Genomic DNA, 15,206 nt, shown 5'->3' with positions numbered 1-15,206 from the left:
GCTTACGTGAATTCCTATGCAGTGTTGCCCCTGCGCTGTGTGGAGATGGAGGCTGCCTGCTGACCTTGGTGGCCCATGGCTACAGATGGCCTTGGCAGCCATCCTTGGGATGTCTTGGGTCCGGAGAGCCCCAGCATGCTGTGGGCCTCTTGCAAAGATGCTGTACTGCCCACTTTTGGCTGGAATGTTGGATGAACTGGTGATACTGGCAGAGGTGCAGAGCAGCTGCTGCCCACACCAGGATCACCCTGAGAGGAGCCCCCAGCTGCGGGAGTCATACACTCCTTCTCCCTACCAAGGCAGACTTCTGCAGCCCTGCTGACCTGGGAGGATAGAGGACCTGGTGACTACTCAAGGCTCCCTGTCCCTCTCTCGCCTTGCCACTACTGCCTTGCGCCCATGGTTAGGATGAGGATATGGAGATCTGCACAAATATCCAGCAAACACTGAGTGCTCTGCTGGATGTGGCTCTCCATCAGATCTGCCGGCCTCTTAATGGAGGAGGCCACACGTGCACCAGTCAGAGGCAATGGGCTGGATTTTCTGCAGTCGGTAGTGCTCCCGGCGCCGGGCCTAAAAGCGGGGAGATCCCCACTTCGGCCTTTCTAGGCCCTCCGCCCCCCCAGCGCAATCCTCCGTTGTTCCAGAAACAAAGTTTCAGGCTCTGGGATCTCCATTCCTTTAAAGACGGGGATCTCGCCTGCAGGAGCTGCCGGCCAATCGCAGGGCTGGCAGCTCAGCAGAATCGACAGCGCCATCAGGAGCACTGCCTGTTGTGCAAGATCCCTTGGGCCCAGGCCCAGTGCTGGAAGACTCCGGCAAAGGGGTGTGGGGCGGTGGGTGCAAAGTCCGGGGGTGGCGGGGGTCCATGGGGCTCCAGATTGTTGAGGAGGTAAGCAGCATGGCATAACTCTGCGCTCACAGTTACAGTGCCGTAAGCGGTTCGATGACCTCATTCGGGCTGTGAGAGGGTGTAATTTAATCCCTTCATCCTCTTGAGCCTTGCATCTGTCGAAGTAGGGTGTTGCATTGGGATGAGAGTGACCTACCCCCAGACATGGGCAAAGGGACAGGGAATGTCTGTCAGTGGCCTGGCACAGTGGTCCTGAAAGCAGGGTCCCTATCATATTTGAATCTCGCAAGATTCCTGGGAAGGGAACACACGCAGGACGTGTCTGTGTGCCCTCATCAGTAGCGACTGCACTGCCAACAGCCTATGTGTTGGGATTGAAGTCACTAGGGGCCCAACATCTCCCTTCTCTCTGTCTGCAGGGGTCGTCCGTAGGACACAGATTGCCCACAGAGTAGGGACCCATCTCCAAGACCGCAGGGAGAGCGCCTCGTATTACTGGGCGCCCTCCCTGCATGGCCAATGCACCCCGTCACTGGTTAAATCCCAGCGGCAGCAGGAAGAGCCTTTTAAATGGTCGTTAATAGAATTAATAGGTTAATAGAATTTTCCACTGGTGTCCAATTTGGCACATCTTGACCTGCATGGAAGAACAGAAACATGTAAGTGTCAAGGGCCTGCCATCCCTCCATTGCAGACACCCCTACAATGCAGACCCCTGTGTGCACTGGATGCCTGGTGAGCAACATGGATCTGTCATTGCAGCTACAGCGTTGAGCCCCATGTAGACCTTACTTACTGTCTTGGGAGGGTGCCTCTGTCTCTCCGTCCGCAATGCTTCTTCCATCCTGCAGTCCGCCAAGTTCCATGGCCTCCTCCATAGGCATAGGACATGCAGCAATGGCAGCTCACCTCTGTTCTTGGCCTTATCCCTACGATTATGTATTATCTTCCCCAGCAGACAGAGAGCAGGGAGATGTGACATCAATCCCAACACATAGGCTATTGGCAGTGCAGTTGCTACTGATGAGGGCTGAGTGAAGTGAAAATAGATAATAAAGATGCTAATGAATTGACAAATGCCAAAAAGTACATTGTATCACGTAAAGTTTGTACACCTAAACTGCACTGTAGTATTGCCAAACTTTCCGGTATCAGATTAACGGAAAATATTTGATATTTTAATGAACTTTACCCTTGTTTCTAATTAATTATTTGCACATCTGAGTACAGAACTTTGCATTAAGTCCCGCTTTCTGGTGCTTTGTAATGTCCTGAGATCATGAACATGCAAATTCTTTCAAGTTATCTCTAATCTATCAGGCATGTTGTACTTGTATGGTATGAATACCGATAACATTCCACACAATGAACTTATTAAAGTATTGTAGTTGCTTTGGTACTAATTCCGCCAGTGCATTTCTTATTACACTAGAGAAAATTCCCTAAATGCAACTGTTCTGTAACTGCAGCCTATACTGAAGAAGTATCAAGATCAAAACCAGCCAGAATACATCTATGAAAAGAACAGAGAGCAACTGATAAAAGCAGGATGGCAGCCACCCAGTATACCAACAAAGCGTTCAAGACCCGCTTCTTTAGATTTAACCACACCTTTCCAACGGCTACCAAAACTCCCAACTGACTTAACAATGAAACAGGTTTGAACAAAGTTGTAAAAATATGTGCTTTTTATTCTATTTTTCTTCTTGTAAATTGCACTTCTTTTGATGTACCTGGCATTAATATCTGTGCTGTTTGGAGAGTAGTAGTCCTACTCTTATGTTGCTGAAATGCACCTGCATGATTTGCCAATAGATGTTAAGGACCATACACATATTACTTTCTCCTCCAATCTTTTGCTTCTCTTTTGGGAAAATACTGAGGGTGCCATTTAGTGCTTCCTTCAGTTCAGTATTAGTATATTGGTGAGTATCCTCCCCATCACATGGGAGACTGGAGTTCAATTTCATGATGAGGAGGAAGCATTTTTGAAGTAAGTAGCACAAAGTCCCAGCTCGATGGAAGGAGTTACGTGTGCTGTGGATGAAAGTGAACAGGTGGATGTATTGTACTTAGATTTCCAGAAGGCATTCGATAAGATGCCACATCAAAGGTTATTGCAAAAAATAAAAGCTCATGGTCTAGGGGGTAACATATTGTCATTGATAGAAGATTGACTAGCTAAGAGGAAACAGAGACTAGGCATATATGGGTAATTTTCTAGTTGACAAGATGTAACGAGTGGTGTGCCACAGAGATCTATGCTGCGGCCTCAACTTTTTACAATTTATATAAATGACTTAGTTGAAGGGACTGAAGGTATGGTTGCTAATTTTGCTGATGACACAAAGATATGTAGGAAAGTAAGTTCTGAAGAGGGCATAAGGAGGCTACAAAGGAATGTAGATTGGTTAACTGAGTGGACAAAGATCTGGCAAATGGAATATAAGTGGGAAAATGTGAAATTGTCCATTTTGGCAGGAAGAATAAAAAAGAAGCATATTATCTGAAGGTGAGAGATTGCAGAGCTCTGAGATGCAGAGGGATCCGGGTGTCTTAGTGCATGAGTTGCAAAAGGTTAGTATGCATGTACAGCAAATAATTAGGAAAGCTAATAGAATGTTCTTGCTTATTGCAAGGGGAATTGAATACAAAAACAGGGAGGTTATGCTTCAGCTTTACAGGGCATTGGTAAGACCACATCTGGAGTACTGTGTACAGTATTGGTTTCCTTATTTAAGGAAGGATGTAAATGCTTTGGAGGCATTTCAGAGAAATTTTACTAGACCAATATCTGGAATGGGCAGGTTGTTTTATGAGGAAAGGTTAAACAGGCTAGGCTTGTATCCACTGAAATTTAGAAGAGGAAGAGGTGACTTGTTTGAAACATACAAGATCCTGAGGGTTCTTGACAGGGTGGATGTGGAAAGGACGTCTCCCCTTGTAGGAGAGTCTAGAACTAGGGGTCACTATTTAAAAAAAGGGGTCACCCATTTAAGAGATAAGAAATTTTTTCTCTCCGAGGGTCCTGAGTCTTTGGAATTCTCTTCCTCAAAAGGCAGTGGAAGCAAAGACTTTGAATATTTTTAAGGCAGAGGTAGACAAATTCTTGATAACCAAAGGTTATCAAGGGTAGGCGGGAATGTGGAGTAATCAGTTCAGCCATGAACTAACTGAATGGCAGAGCAGTCTCGAGGGGCCGAGTGGCCTACTGCTGCTCCTAACTCATGTGTTCATATGTACTGCTTCGACAACATACTTAACTTGGAGAATTTGGTGAGTCAGGGAACTCGGCGCACTGAGAGAAGAGGTGCTGTTCTGATCTTTTACAAAAGTAAAAACGGTCCGAGTCAGGGGGTGGGAGACAGCGAAACTTGAGAGCTGATGTCTAGAAGCATGAATTAGGTGAGCAGGGATGCACTTAGCCATGTTGCAGAGACACTCACTGGCAGCAGCAGTGGCAGTGTTCCAGGTGGAAACTGAGTGCAGTGGCTGAGGAGTTCAAGTGGGGGAAGAGCCTCCAAAGAACAAAGAAAATTACAGCACAGGAACAGGCCCTTCGGCCCTCCAAGCCTGCGCCGATCCAGATCCTCTATCTAAACCTGTCGCCTATTTTCTAAGGGTCTGTATCTCTTTGCTTCCTGCCCATTCATGTATCTGTCTAGATACATCTTAAAAGACGCTATCGTGCCCGCGTCTACCACCTCTGCTGGCAACGCGTTCCAGGCACCCACCACCCTCTGTGTAAAGAACTTTCCACGCATATCCCCCCTAAACTTTTCCCCTCTCACTTTGAACTCGTGACCCCTAGTAATTGAATCCCCCACTCTGGGGAAAAAGCTTCTTGCTATCCACCCTGTCTATACCTCTCATGATTTTGTACACCTCAATCAGGTCCCCCCTCAACCTCCGTCTTTCTATTGAAAATAATCCTAATCTACTCAACCTCTCTTCATAGCTGGCGCCCTCCATACCAGGCAACATCCTGGTGAACCTCCTCTGCACCCTCTCCAAAGCATCTACATCCTTTTGGTAATGTGGCGACCAGAACTGCACGCAGTATTCCAAATGTGGCCGAACCAAAGTCTTATACAACTGTAACATGACCTGCCAACTCTTGTACTCAATACCCCGTCCGATGAAGGAAAGCATGCCGTATGCCTTCTTGACCACTCTATTGACCTGCGTTGCCACCTTCAGGGAACAATGGACCTGAACACCCAAATCTCTCTGTACATCAATTTTCCCCAGGACTTTTCCATTTATTGTATAGTTCACTCTTGAATTGGATCTTCCAAAATGCATCACTTCGCATTTGCCCGGATTGAACTCCATCTGCCATTTCTCTGCCCAACTCCCCAATCTATCCAGTGAAATCTCTGATAACAAAAACTATAGTGATGTCCCAAACAGGGAAGGAGCCAATTGGTAAGTCTTTCCAGATAATAGTCTCAAAAATAAAGGAACCTCAACCCCATGTAATGCACGTCCTGTGCCATGTGGGAAATCCTGGACGCTTCTCGTGGCCTGCATGACCACATGTGCAGGAAGTGTCGCCAGCTAGAGCAGCTCAAGCTCCGGGTTTCGGAGCTTATTTGGCAGCTAGGGTCACTCTGGGGCATCCGTGAGGCTGAGAGTGTCGTGGCTAGCACGTTTCTGGAGGTGGTCACCCCGCAGCTTAAAAATGTGCAGGCAGAGAGGGAATGGGTGACAAGGACAGGGACAAGGCATGGAAGGGATCCCATGAGTGCATCTCACTCTTCAAACAGTATTCGGGTGGGGCGGAGAGGAGGATGAAGAGTGTAAGAGCAATAGTGATAGGGAATTCGATAGTGAGGGAAACAGACAGATGTTTTTGTGGCCAAAAATGTGACTGCAGGATGGTATGTTGCCTCTCTGATGCCAGGGTGAAGGATGTCAGTGAGTGGCTGGGGTGGGGGGGAGGGTGAACAGCCAGAGGTCGCTGTCCATATCAGCACCAATGACTTAGACAGAAGGAGGGATGAGGTGCTGAAAGCAGAGTTTGGGGAGCTAGGATAGAGATTGAAAAGCAGGACCTCAAATGTAGGAATCTCCAAATTACTCCCAATGCCATGTGCTAGTGAGTATGGAAATAGGAAGATAGAGCTGATGAAGAATGGCTGGAGGGATGGTGCAGGAGTGGGGGCTTTAGATTCCTGAGGCATTGGGACCGCTTCTCAGGGAGGTGGGACCTGTACAGCTGGGTTGCACCTCAACAGGCCTGAGTCCAATATCCTTGCAGGGAGTTTTACTAGTGCTGTTCAGAAGTGTTTAAACTGGCTTGGCAGGGGAATCAGAACGTGAGAGTAGATTCAGAAGAAAGAGAAGTTGGAAATGGAAGGTTTCTAAATTAGTAAGCGTGTTGGTAAGACAGAGGAAATGAAGACTAGAAAATACTGTACAGGGGTCTGGCATTGCTAAGTGGTATATACTTCAATGCAAGAAGTTTAGGGAATAGGGATGAGCTGAGAACACAGACTGACACCTGGGAGTATGATGTTATATCGATAACTGAGACATAGTTGAAAGGAGGGCAGGAATGTCATAGAAGACAGAGGGTAGCAGTGGAAGGGTGCTTTTCTGAATGGAGGGATGTGACTAGTGGTGTTCCGCAGGGATCAGTGCTGGGACTTTTGCTATTTGTAGTATATATAAATGATTTGGAGGAAAATGTAGCTGGTCTGATTAGTAAGTTTGCGGACGACACAAAGGTTGGTGGAGTTGCGGACAGTGATGAGGATTGTCAGAGGATACAGCAGGATATAGATCAGTTGGAGACTTGGGCAGAGAAATGGCAGATGGAGTTTAATTCGGACAAATCTGAGGTAATGCATTTTGGAAGGTCTAATGCAGGTGGGAAGTATACAGTAAATGGCAGAACCCTTAGGAGTATTGACAGGCAGAGAGATCTGGGCGTACAGGTCCACAGGTCACTGAAAGTGGCAACGCAGGTGGATAAGGTAGTCAAGAAGGCATACGGCATGCTTGCCTTCATCAGTCGGGGCATAGAGTATAAAAATAGGCAAGTCATGCTGCAGCTGTACAGAACCTTAGTTAGGCCACACTTAGAATATTGCGTGCAATTCTGGTCGCCACGCTACCAGAAGGATGTGGAGGCTTTGGAGAGGGTACAGAAGAGGTTTACCAGGATGTTGCCTGGTCTGGAGGGCATTAGCTTTGAGGAGAGGTTGGATAAACTCGGATTGTTTTCACTGGAACGACGGAGGTGGAGGGGCGACATGATAGAGGTTTACAAAGTTATAAGTGGCATGGACAGAGTGGATAGTCAGAAGCTTTTTCCCAGGTTGGAAGAGTCAGTTACTAGGGGACATAGGTTTAAGGTGAGAGGGGCAAAGTTTAGAGGGGATGTGCGAGGCAAGTTCTTTGCACAGAGGGTGGTGAGTGCCTGGAACTTGTTGCCGGGGGAGGTGGTGGAAGCAGGTACCATAGAGACGTTTAAGAGGCAAATTGACAAATACATGAATAGGATGGGAATAGAGGGATACGGACCCCGGAAGTGCAGAAGGTTTTAGTTTAGGCAGGCATCAAGATCGGCGCAGGCTTGGAGGGCCGAATGGCCTGTTCCTGTGCTGTACTGTTCTTTGTTCTTTGTTCAACATTCCTGGTTACAGGGTTTTCAGATGAGATACAGAGGGGGATTAAAAAGGTGGGGGGGGGGGGTGTTGAAATATTGGTTAAAGAAACAATTATAGTTGTGAGGGGGATGATTTGGTCGAAGGATCATCAAATGAGGCCATATGAGTTGTACTAAAGACCAAAAAAGGGACAATCTCACGACTCGGAGTACACTTTAGACCCCAAACAGTCAGAGGGAGATAGAAGAACAAATATATCGGCAAATCTCAGTAGTGTAAAATCAATAGGGCAGTAATAGTGGGGGATTTCAACTACCCGGATATTAACTGGGATAGAATTAGTGTGAAAGGCACAGAGGGAGCAGAATTCTTAAAAGGAGAACTTTTTAGCCAGTACATAGCAAGCCCAACAAGAGAGGGGTTGATTCTGGACTTGGTTTTAAGAATGAAGCTGAGCAGGTGGAAGGGGTATCACTTGGGAAGCACTTTGATGGAAATGATCATAGTTCAGTTCGATTTAGCGTAGATATGGAAAAGGACGGAGATAGACCAGAAATAAAAGCTCTCAATTGGGGAACAGCTAATTTGACTAAACTGAGATGTGATTCAACTAGAGTGGACTGGAAATACTTGAAGGTAAATCAATGCCAGAACAGTGGGTGGTATTCAAGGAAGAGATAGTGAGGGCCCTGAGTAAGTATATTCCCTTAAAGTAGAATGGTAGAACTAATAAATCCAGAGACCCCAGATGTAGAGGTGTGACGGAAACCACACCTGCCAAAATGAAACATATTTATTTCGTCATATGGAACGTTATTTTTGAACTGTTACTGGACATTGAACTAATGTGTTTAATAAGACCACAGAATAGTAGCTGAAAACATGGCTGCACATTTGAATTCTAGAAGACAGTGGCATGATCCAATTAGTCAGATGGCTTTTGTCAATAGTGATGATCAAAAGACATAGATAGTCATTGACTGTGTAACAGCCAGCATTCCACCACCACCCGCACCCCGCCCCCCCCCCCCCCCCACCTCACTGAAAGTATCTGGTATGCTTGGAGAATCCACAAACTTCGCAGGCGAGGCTGTTCCAAATAAGGAGCTAGTCACATAACTAACCTGCTGGGATTTTTGAATTGTACCTGACACAGAAATGAAGAGTCTGCAATTGAACTTTAAGAAGAGAGCACCTCGCTTTCTCTCTCTCACACACACGCATACGCACGCAAAATTCCAGGGATGCATGGAAGTAACTTAAGCCTCAAATCAGAAGATCAGCGAAACAAGTTTGAAAGTGTGCACTGGGTCCCAATGAGAACTGCAAGACTTAATTCAAACAAAGACTTTACATCCAACCCAAACCCAATAACTGAACTCCATCTATTACTTAAAACTTTCCTGTTTAGTTCTTTCTCCTCCTCTGACTCTATTTGTGTGTGTGTTTATCATGTATGCATGCTTGCATGGTCGCTTCATGTATTTTTAGTAGCTTTATCTCAATTAGAGTTTTAAGGTTAATAAACTTTTACCTTTCTTGCTTAAATCTGAGAAAACCTATCTAGTTGATTTCTTTGCAATTACAAATAGAGAGCAGTGAGCAAGGACTCACTGAGGGGAAGCTAAAAACACCATGTTTTAAAAGTTAAACCCTGTTACGGTGAAAGCAGGAAAAGGCTTAGAGGGGAGCCTTAGACCCCTTCCTCACCTGGCTGTAACAAGGGGTTAAAGGAGAGAATAAAGAAAAAAAGGGAAGATACGACAGATACTGAGGGCTCAATGCTGCAGAAAACCTAGAGGAGTATAAAAAGTGCAGGGTAAAATTAAAAAGAAAATTAGGAAAACAAAGGGAGGGCATGTGAAAATATTAAGTAAAATCAAGGAAAACCCAAAGATATTTTCAAAATACATAAAGAGCAATAACTAATGAAAGATTAGGGCTCATTAGGGACCGTAAGGGTAACTTGTGGGTGGAGGCAGAGAATGTGGGTATGGTTCTTAATGAATACTTTATGTCTGTTATGACCCGGTGACAAAAAGGTTTAGGGTTCCCTTTCAGCCTTCTCCTGGTCTTATTGTAACAAGGTTTAATTTTAAATACACCATGTTTTTAGCTCCCCCTTGGTGAATCCTTGTTCACTGCTTTTCAATTGTAAGGCAAAGACACCAGCCAAACAGGTTTTCTTAGGCTTAAAGAAGAAAAGTTGAACTTTATTAAACTTAAAGTCTAATTCGGGTTAATGCCTACGGATACATGATGCGTCCATGCTAGCATGCGTACGCGATACGCACGTAGATAGAGACAGAAAAGAGCAGAAGAAATAAAGTGGAAAAGTTTGAGGCAATATCTGAAGATGTTTTTTGGTTACTGTTCTTAGAGCTCGCTGTAAAGTCCTTGATTATAGGTAGGTCTTGCTTTTCATTGGGGCCCAGTATTCTTCTTAAACCTTCTTTGATGTAGGAGACTTTTCTCTCTTGAGGTTCACGTCTTCAGTGGATTTGGAGTTCCGTGAGAAAGAGATGGGAGCAGACTAGGAGAGGTCTTTTCAGTCCAGGAGCAAACAGTCTTTCTCCCTCAAGTTGTTTGTACAATTAAAAAAAAAACTCAGGTTGTCCAGCACGTTAGTAATGTGACCTACCGGTTTGACCACGTCTGTTTGTGGATTCGGCCATCTTAGAAGTCATCCTGGAATGTGAGTGTCCTCACCCTCAATGTCTGGTGATCAAAGTCCACTGTGGGTTGAATGTGTCAGGGAATGGTCCTTTGTCTTCACAAGCACTGCCTGTTAGTATGTAAATGTTTTTTCTAGCCATGGCTGATCTGTTTAACAAGTCATTTCCTCATTTCAACAGCAGTTTAAAATCAGTTTTCATATGGCAAAATTAATGTGTCTCATTCTTGGTAAGTGGGGGCCTGCATGACCTGTTTTCACAAAAAAGAGGGACTATACCGACTTTGCAGTCAGGGAGGAGGAGTGTGAAATATAAGATAAAATTAACATATTGAAAGAGGAATTTGTTATGGACATGTGGTAAGGTGGGAATTCACGCACTGAGGCAGAGGGCATAGCTGAGGTATTAAATTAATACCTTGCATTGGTCTTTACCAAGGAAGAAAATGCAACCCAGGCAACGGTGAAAGAGGAGGTAATTCAGACACTAGAAGGGTTTAAAATTGATAAAGAGGAAGTATTAGATAGGCTGTCTGTACTTAAAGTGGATAAAGCACCAGGACCAGTTGTGATGCATCCAAGGATACTGAGGGAAGTGAGGATCTTGGAGGCACTGGCCATAATTTTTCAGTCTTCCTTAGACTCAGGGGTGGTGCCAGATGATTGGAGAATTGCAAATGTTACACCCTTGTTCAAAAAGGGTGTAAAAATAAGCCAGCACATATAGGCCAGCCAGTTTAACTTCAATAGTGGGGAAACTTCGAGAAAGAATAATTCAGGACAAATTTAATCGTCACATGGACAAATACGGGTTGAAGAAAGCCAGCATAGATTTCCTAAGGAAAGATCACGTTTAACTAACTTGCTGGATTTTTTGAGGAATTAACAGAGAGGGTTGATGAGGTCAATGCAGTTGATGTGGTGTACTTGGACTTTGAAAAGGCGTTTGATACAATTCCACACAACAGACTTGTGAACAAAGTTACAGCTCATGGAATGAAAGGGATGGTAGCAACATGGATACGGAATTGGCTGAGTGACAGGAAACAAAGAGTAGTGGTTAATGGATGCTTTTCGGGCTGGCACAAGGTTTATAGTGCAGTTCCCCAGGGGTCAGTGTTGGGACCCTTGCTTTTCCTCATATATATTAATGACCTAGACCTCAGTGTACAGGGCACAATTTCAAAGTTTACTGATGATACGAAACTTGGAAACATTGGGAGCTGGCGGGGAAATGGAACGAGGTGAAATGCTCTTTCGGTGAGCCGATGCAGACACAATGGGCTGAATGGTTTCCTTCTGCGCTGTAACAATTCTGTGATTCTCTGATGTTGATTAAGAGTCATTAATATGCAATTTTCAATTAAAAAAGGGATATCCCCAGAGCTATTTCAGACGAGGTTAACAAGTTCCATCTTGGTAGACAATTTTGTTTATTTCCAGTACAGGAGGGGCCATGTGACTGATGCTCTATTTTGACTGTTGTATAAGTGTCCATGTTCTTGTGGTTTAGCAGTTGACTTTTTAAATTCATAATTCTTCCATTTTATTGTTTATTTCATCACAACTCCTTCCATGAATGACAAATTATTAAGGGTTTGAACAGCTTTGAAAGTGGATAAATCCCCAGGCCAGATGCAATGTATCTTAGGCTGTTAAGGGAAGCAAGAGAAGAAATAGTGGAGGCTCTGACCATCATTTTCCCATTATCTCTAGCTACAGGTGTGATGCCAGGGGACTGGAGAACAGGTAATGTTGCTCCATTGTTTAAAAAAGGAGAAAGGGATAGTCTGAGTAATTACAGACCAGTCAGCCTAACCTTGGTGGTGGGAGAATTATTGGAAAAAATTCTGAGGGATAGGATAAATCTTCATTTAGAAAGACATGGATTAATCAAAGACAGCATGGATTTGTTGAGGGTAGGTCGTGTCTGACTAATATGATGGAATTTTTTGAGGAGGTAACAAGGAGGGTGGAGGAGGGTAGTACATTTGATGTAGTATATGTAAATTTTAGCATAGGGTTTCACATGTCAGACTGGTCACGAAAGTAAAAACCCATGGGATCCAAGGCAAAGTAGCTAGTTAGATCCAAAATTTTGTCAGAGGCAGGAAGCAAAGGGTAATGGCCAATGGGTGTTTTTGTGACTAGAAGACTGTTTCCAGTGGGGTTCCACAGGGCTCAGTACCAGGTACTTTGCTTTTTGTGGTAATATCAATGATTTGGACTTGAATGTAGGGGTTAGGGTACTGAGAAGTGTAGAGGAACAGAGCGATTTTGGAGTGATTAGATTAGAGATACTGCACTGAAACAGGCCCTTCGGCCCACCGAGTCTGTGCCGACCATCAACCACCCATTTATACTAATCCTATATTCCTACCAAACATCCCCACCTGTCGCTATATTTCCCTACCACCTACCTATACTAGTGACAATTTATAATGGCCAATTTACCTACCAACCTGCAAGTCTTTTGGCTTGTGGAAGGAAACCGGAGCACCCGGAGAAAACCCACGCAGACACAGGGAGAACTTGCAAACTCCACACAGACAGTACCCAGAATCGAACCCGGGTCCCTGCAGCTGTGAGGCTGCAGTGCCAACCACTGCGCCACTGTGCCGCCCTTTGTGCATGTCCATTGGTCCCTGAAGGTGGCTGGACAGGTAGATGAGGTGGTCAAGAAGGCATATGGGATACTTGCCTTATTGGCTGAGGCATAGAATACAAAAACTGGGAAGTTATGCTGGAATTGTATAAAACACTAGTAAGGCCACAGTTGGGAGTACCACTTGAATTTCTGGTCACTGCATTTTAGGAAAACTGTGAATGCACTAGAGTGTGTACAGAGGAAATTTATGAGGATGTTGCCAGAACTGGAGAATTTTAGTTATGAGGAAAGATTGAATGGGCTATCCTTGTTTTCTTTGGAACAGAGGAGGCTGAGGGGAGACCTAATTGTAGTGTAAAAAATTATGAGGGGTCTGGATAGAATAGATAGGAAGGCCCTATTCCCCTTGGTTGAGGGGACGATAATTTTTGTTTCATTCATTCATGGGATGTGAGCGTCACTGGCCAGGCCAGCATTTATTGCCCATCCCTAATTACCCTTGAGAAGGTGCTGGTGAGCTGCCTTCTTGAACCACTGCAGTCCATGTGAGGTAGGTACACCCACAGTGCTGTTAGGGAGTTCCAGGATTTTGATCCAGCGACAGTGAAGGAACGGCGATATAGTTCCAAGTCAGGATGGTGTGTGACTTGGAGGGGAACGTGCAGGTGGTGGTGTTCCCATGCATTTGCTGCCCTTGTCCTTCTAGTTGATAGAGGTCGTGGGTTTGGAAGCTGCTGTCTAAGGAGCCTTGGGGCGTTGCTGCAGTGCATCTTGTAGATGGTAAACACTGCTGCCACTGTGCGTTGGTGGTGGAGGGAGTGAATGTTTGTAGATGGGGTGCCAATCAAGCGGGCTGCTTTGTCCTGGATGGTGTCGAGCTTCTTGAGTGTTGTTGGAGCTGCACCCATCCAGGCAAGTGGAGAGTATTCCATCACACTCCTGACTTGTGCCTTGTAGATGGTGGACAGGCTTTGGGGAGTCAGGAGGTGAGTTACTCGCCGTAGGATTCCTAGCCTCTGACCTGCTCTTGTAGCCACAGTATTTATATGGCTACTCCAGTTCAGTTTCTGGTCAATGGTAGCCCCTAGGATGTTGATAGTGGGGGATTCAGCGATGGTAATGCCATTGAATGTCAAGGGGAGATGGTTAGATTATCTCTTGTTGGAGATGGACATTGTCCGGCACTTGTGTGGCGCGAATGTTACTTGCCACTTATCAGCCCAAGCCTGGATATTGTCCAGGTCGTGCTGCATTTCTACAAAGACTGCTTTAGTATCTGAGGTGGCACGAATGGTTCTGAATATTGTGCAATCATCAGCGAACATTCCCACTTCTGACCTTATGATTGAAGGTAGGTCATTGATGAAGCAGCTGAAGATGGTTGGGCCTAGGACACGACCCTGAGGAACTCCTGCAGTGATGTCCTGGAGCTCAGATGATTGACCTCCAACAACCACAACCATCTTCCTTTGTGCTAGGTATGACTCCAACCAGTGGAGGGTTTTTCCCCTGATTCCCATTGACCTCAGTTTTGTTAGGGCTCCTTGATGCCATACTCGGTCAAATGCTGCCTTGGTGTCAGGGTAGTCACTCTCGCCTCACCTCTTGAGTTCAGCTCTTTTGTCCATGTTTGAACCAAGGCTGTAATGAGGTCAGGAGCTGAGTGGCCCTGGTGGAACCCAAACTGAACATCACTGAGCAGGTTATTGCTAAGCAAGTGCTGCTTGATGGCGTTGTTGATGACACCTTCCATCATTTTACTGATGATTGAGAGTAGGCTGATGGGGCAGTAATTGGCCGGGTTGGACTTGTCCTGCTTTTTGTTTACATGACATATCTGGACAATTTTCCACATTGCCGGGTAGATAGCAGTGTTGTAGCTGTACTGGAACAGCTTGGCTATGGGCACAGCAAGTTCTGGAGCACAGGTATTCAGTACTATTGCTGGAATATTGTCAGGGCCCATAGCCTTTGCAGTATCCAGTGCCTTCAGTCGTTTCTTGATATCACGCGGAGTTCATCGAATTTGCTGAAGTCTGGCATCTGTGATGCTGGGGACTTCAGGAGGAGACCAGGGGGCATTGATTTAGGGTAAAAGGTAGGAGGTTTGGAGGGAATTCAAGGTGAATGTTTTTCTCCCAGAAGCTGTTGGGCATTTCGAACTCATTGCCTGACAGAGTGATAGAGGCAGAAACCTTCATAACATTTAAAAACTCGTTGGATATACATTTGAAGTGCTGAATTCTATAAGGCTGTGGTCCAAGAGCTTGAAAATGGGATTCGGCTGGATGGTTACTTGTACGCTGATGTGGACACAATGGGCCCAATAGCCTCCTTCCATGCTGTATGATTCTCTGGTTCTTATGATTTGCATTGCTCAGTTTGGGAACTGGACAGAAGAAGAATTCAACCTACATTTATCCTAATTCCATGGTTCAGTGTCATTGCGCTGCT

At 45.4% G+C, this 15,206-nt stretch overlaps 1 protein-coding gene across 3 annotated transcripts in view; it reads left to right on the top strand.

The window, feature by feature from the left end:
• The window catches only part of dnah6 (dynein, axonemal, heavy chain 6), a 554,194-nt gene that overhangs the window by 21,541 nt on the left and 517,447 nt on the right, over positions 1-15,206 (top strand). For 2 of the 3 annotated variants that reach the window (XM_068030691.1, XM_068030692.1), the window contains exon 3: positions 2,323-2,511. The exons of the other annotated variant lie outside the window; for it this stretch is intronic. In XM_068030691.1, the coding sequence (XP_067886792.1) occupies positions 2,323-2,511 (189 nt within the window). The remainder of the gene's footprint in view (positions 1-2,322; positions 2,512-15,206) is intronic. 3 annotated transcript variants of the gene reach the window in all.

Source organism: Heterodontus francisci, chromosome 4 (assembly GCF_036365525.1).
Source record: "Heterodontus francisci isolate sHetFra1 chromosome 4, sHetFra1.hap1, whole genome shotgun sequence".
NCBI lineage: Eukaryota > Metazoa > Chordata > Chondrichthyes > Heterodontiformes > Heterodontidae > Heterodontus > Heterodontus francisci.
The sequence above is the reverse complement of the archived record's forward strand: the minus strand, read 5'-3'. Positions and strand labels throughout refer to the sequence as shown.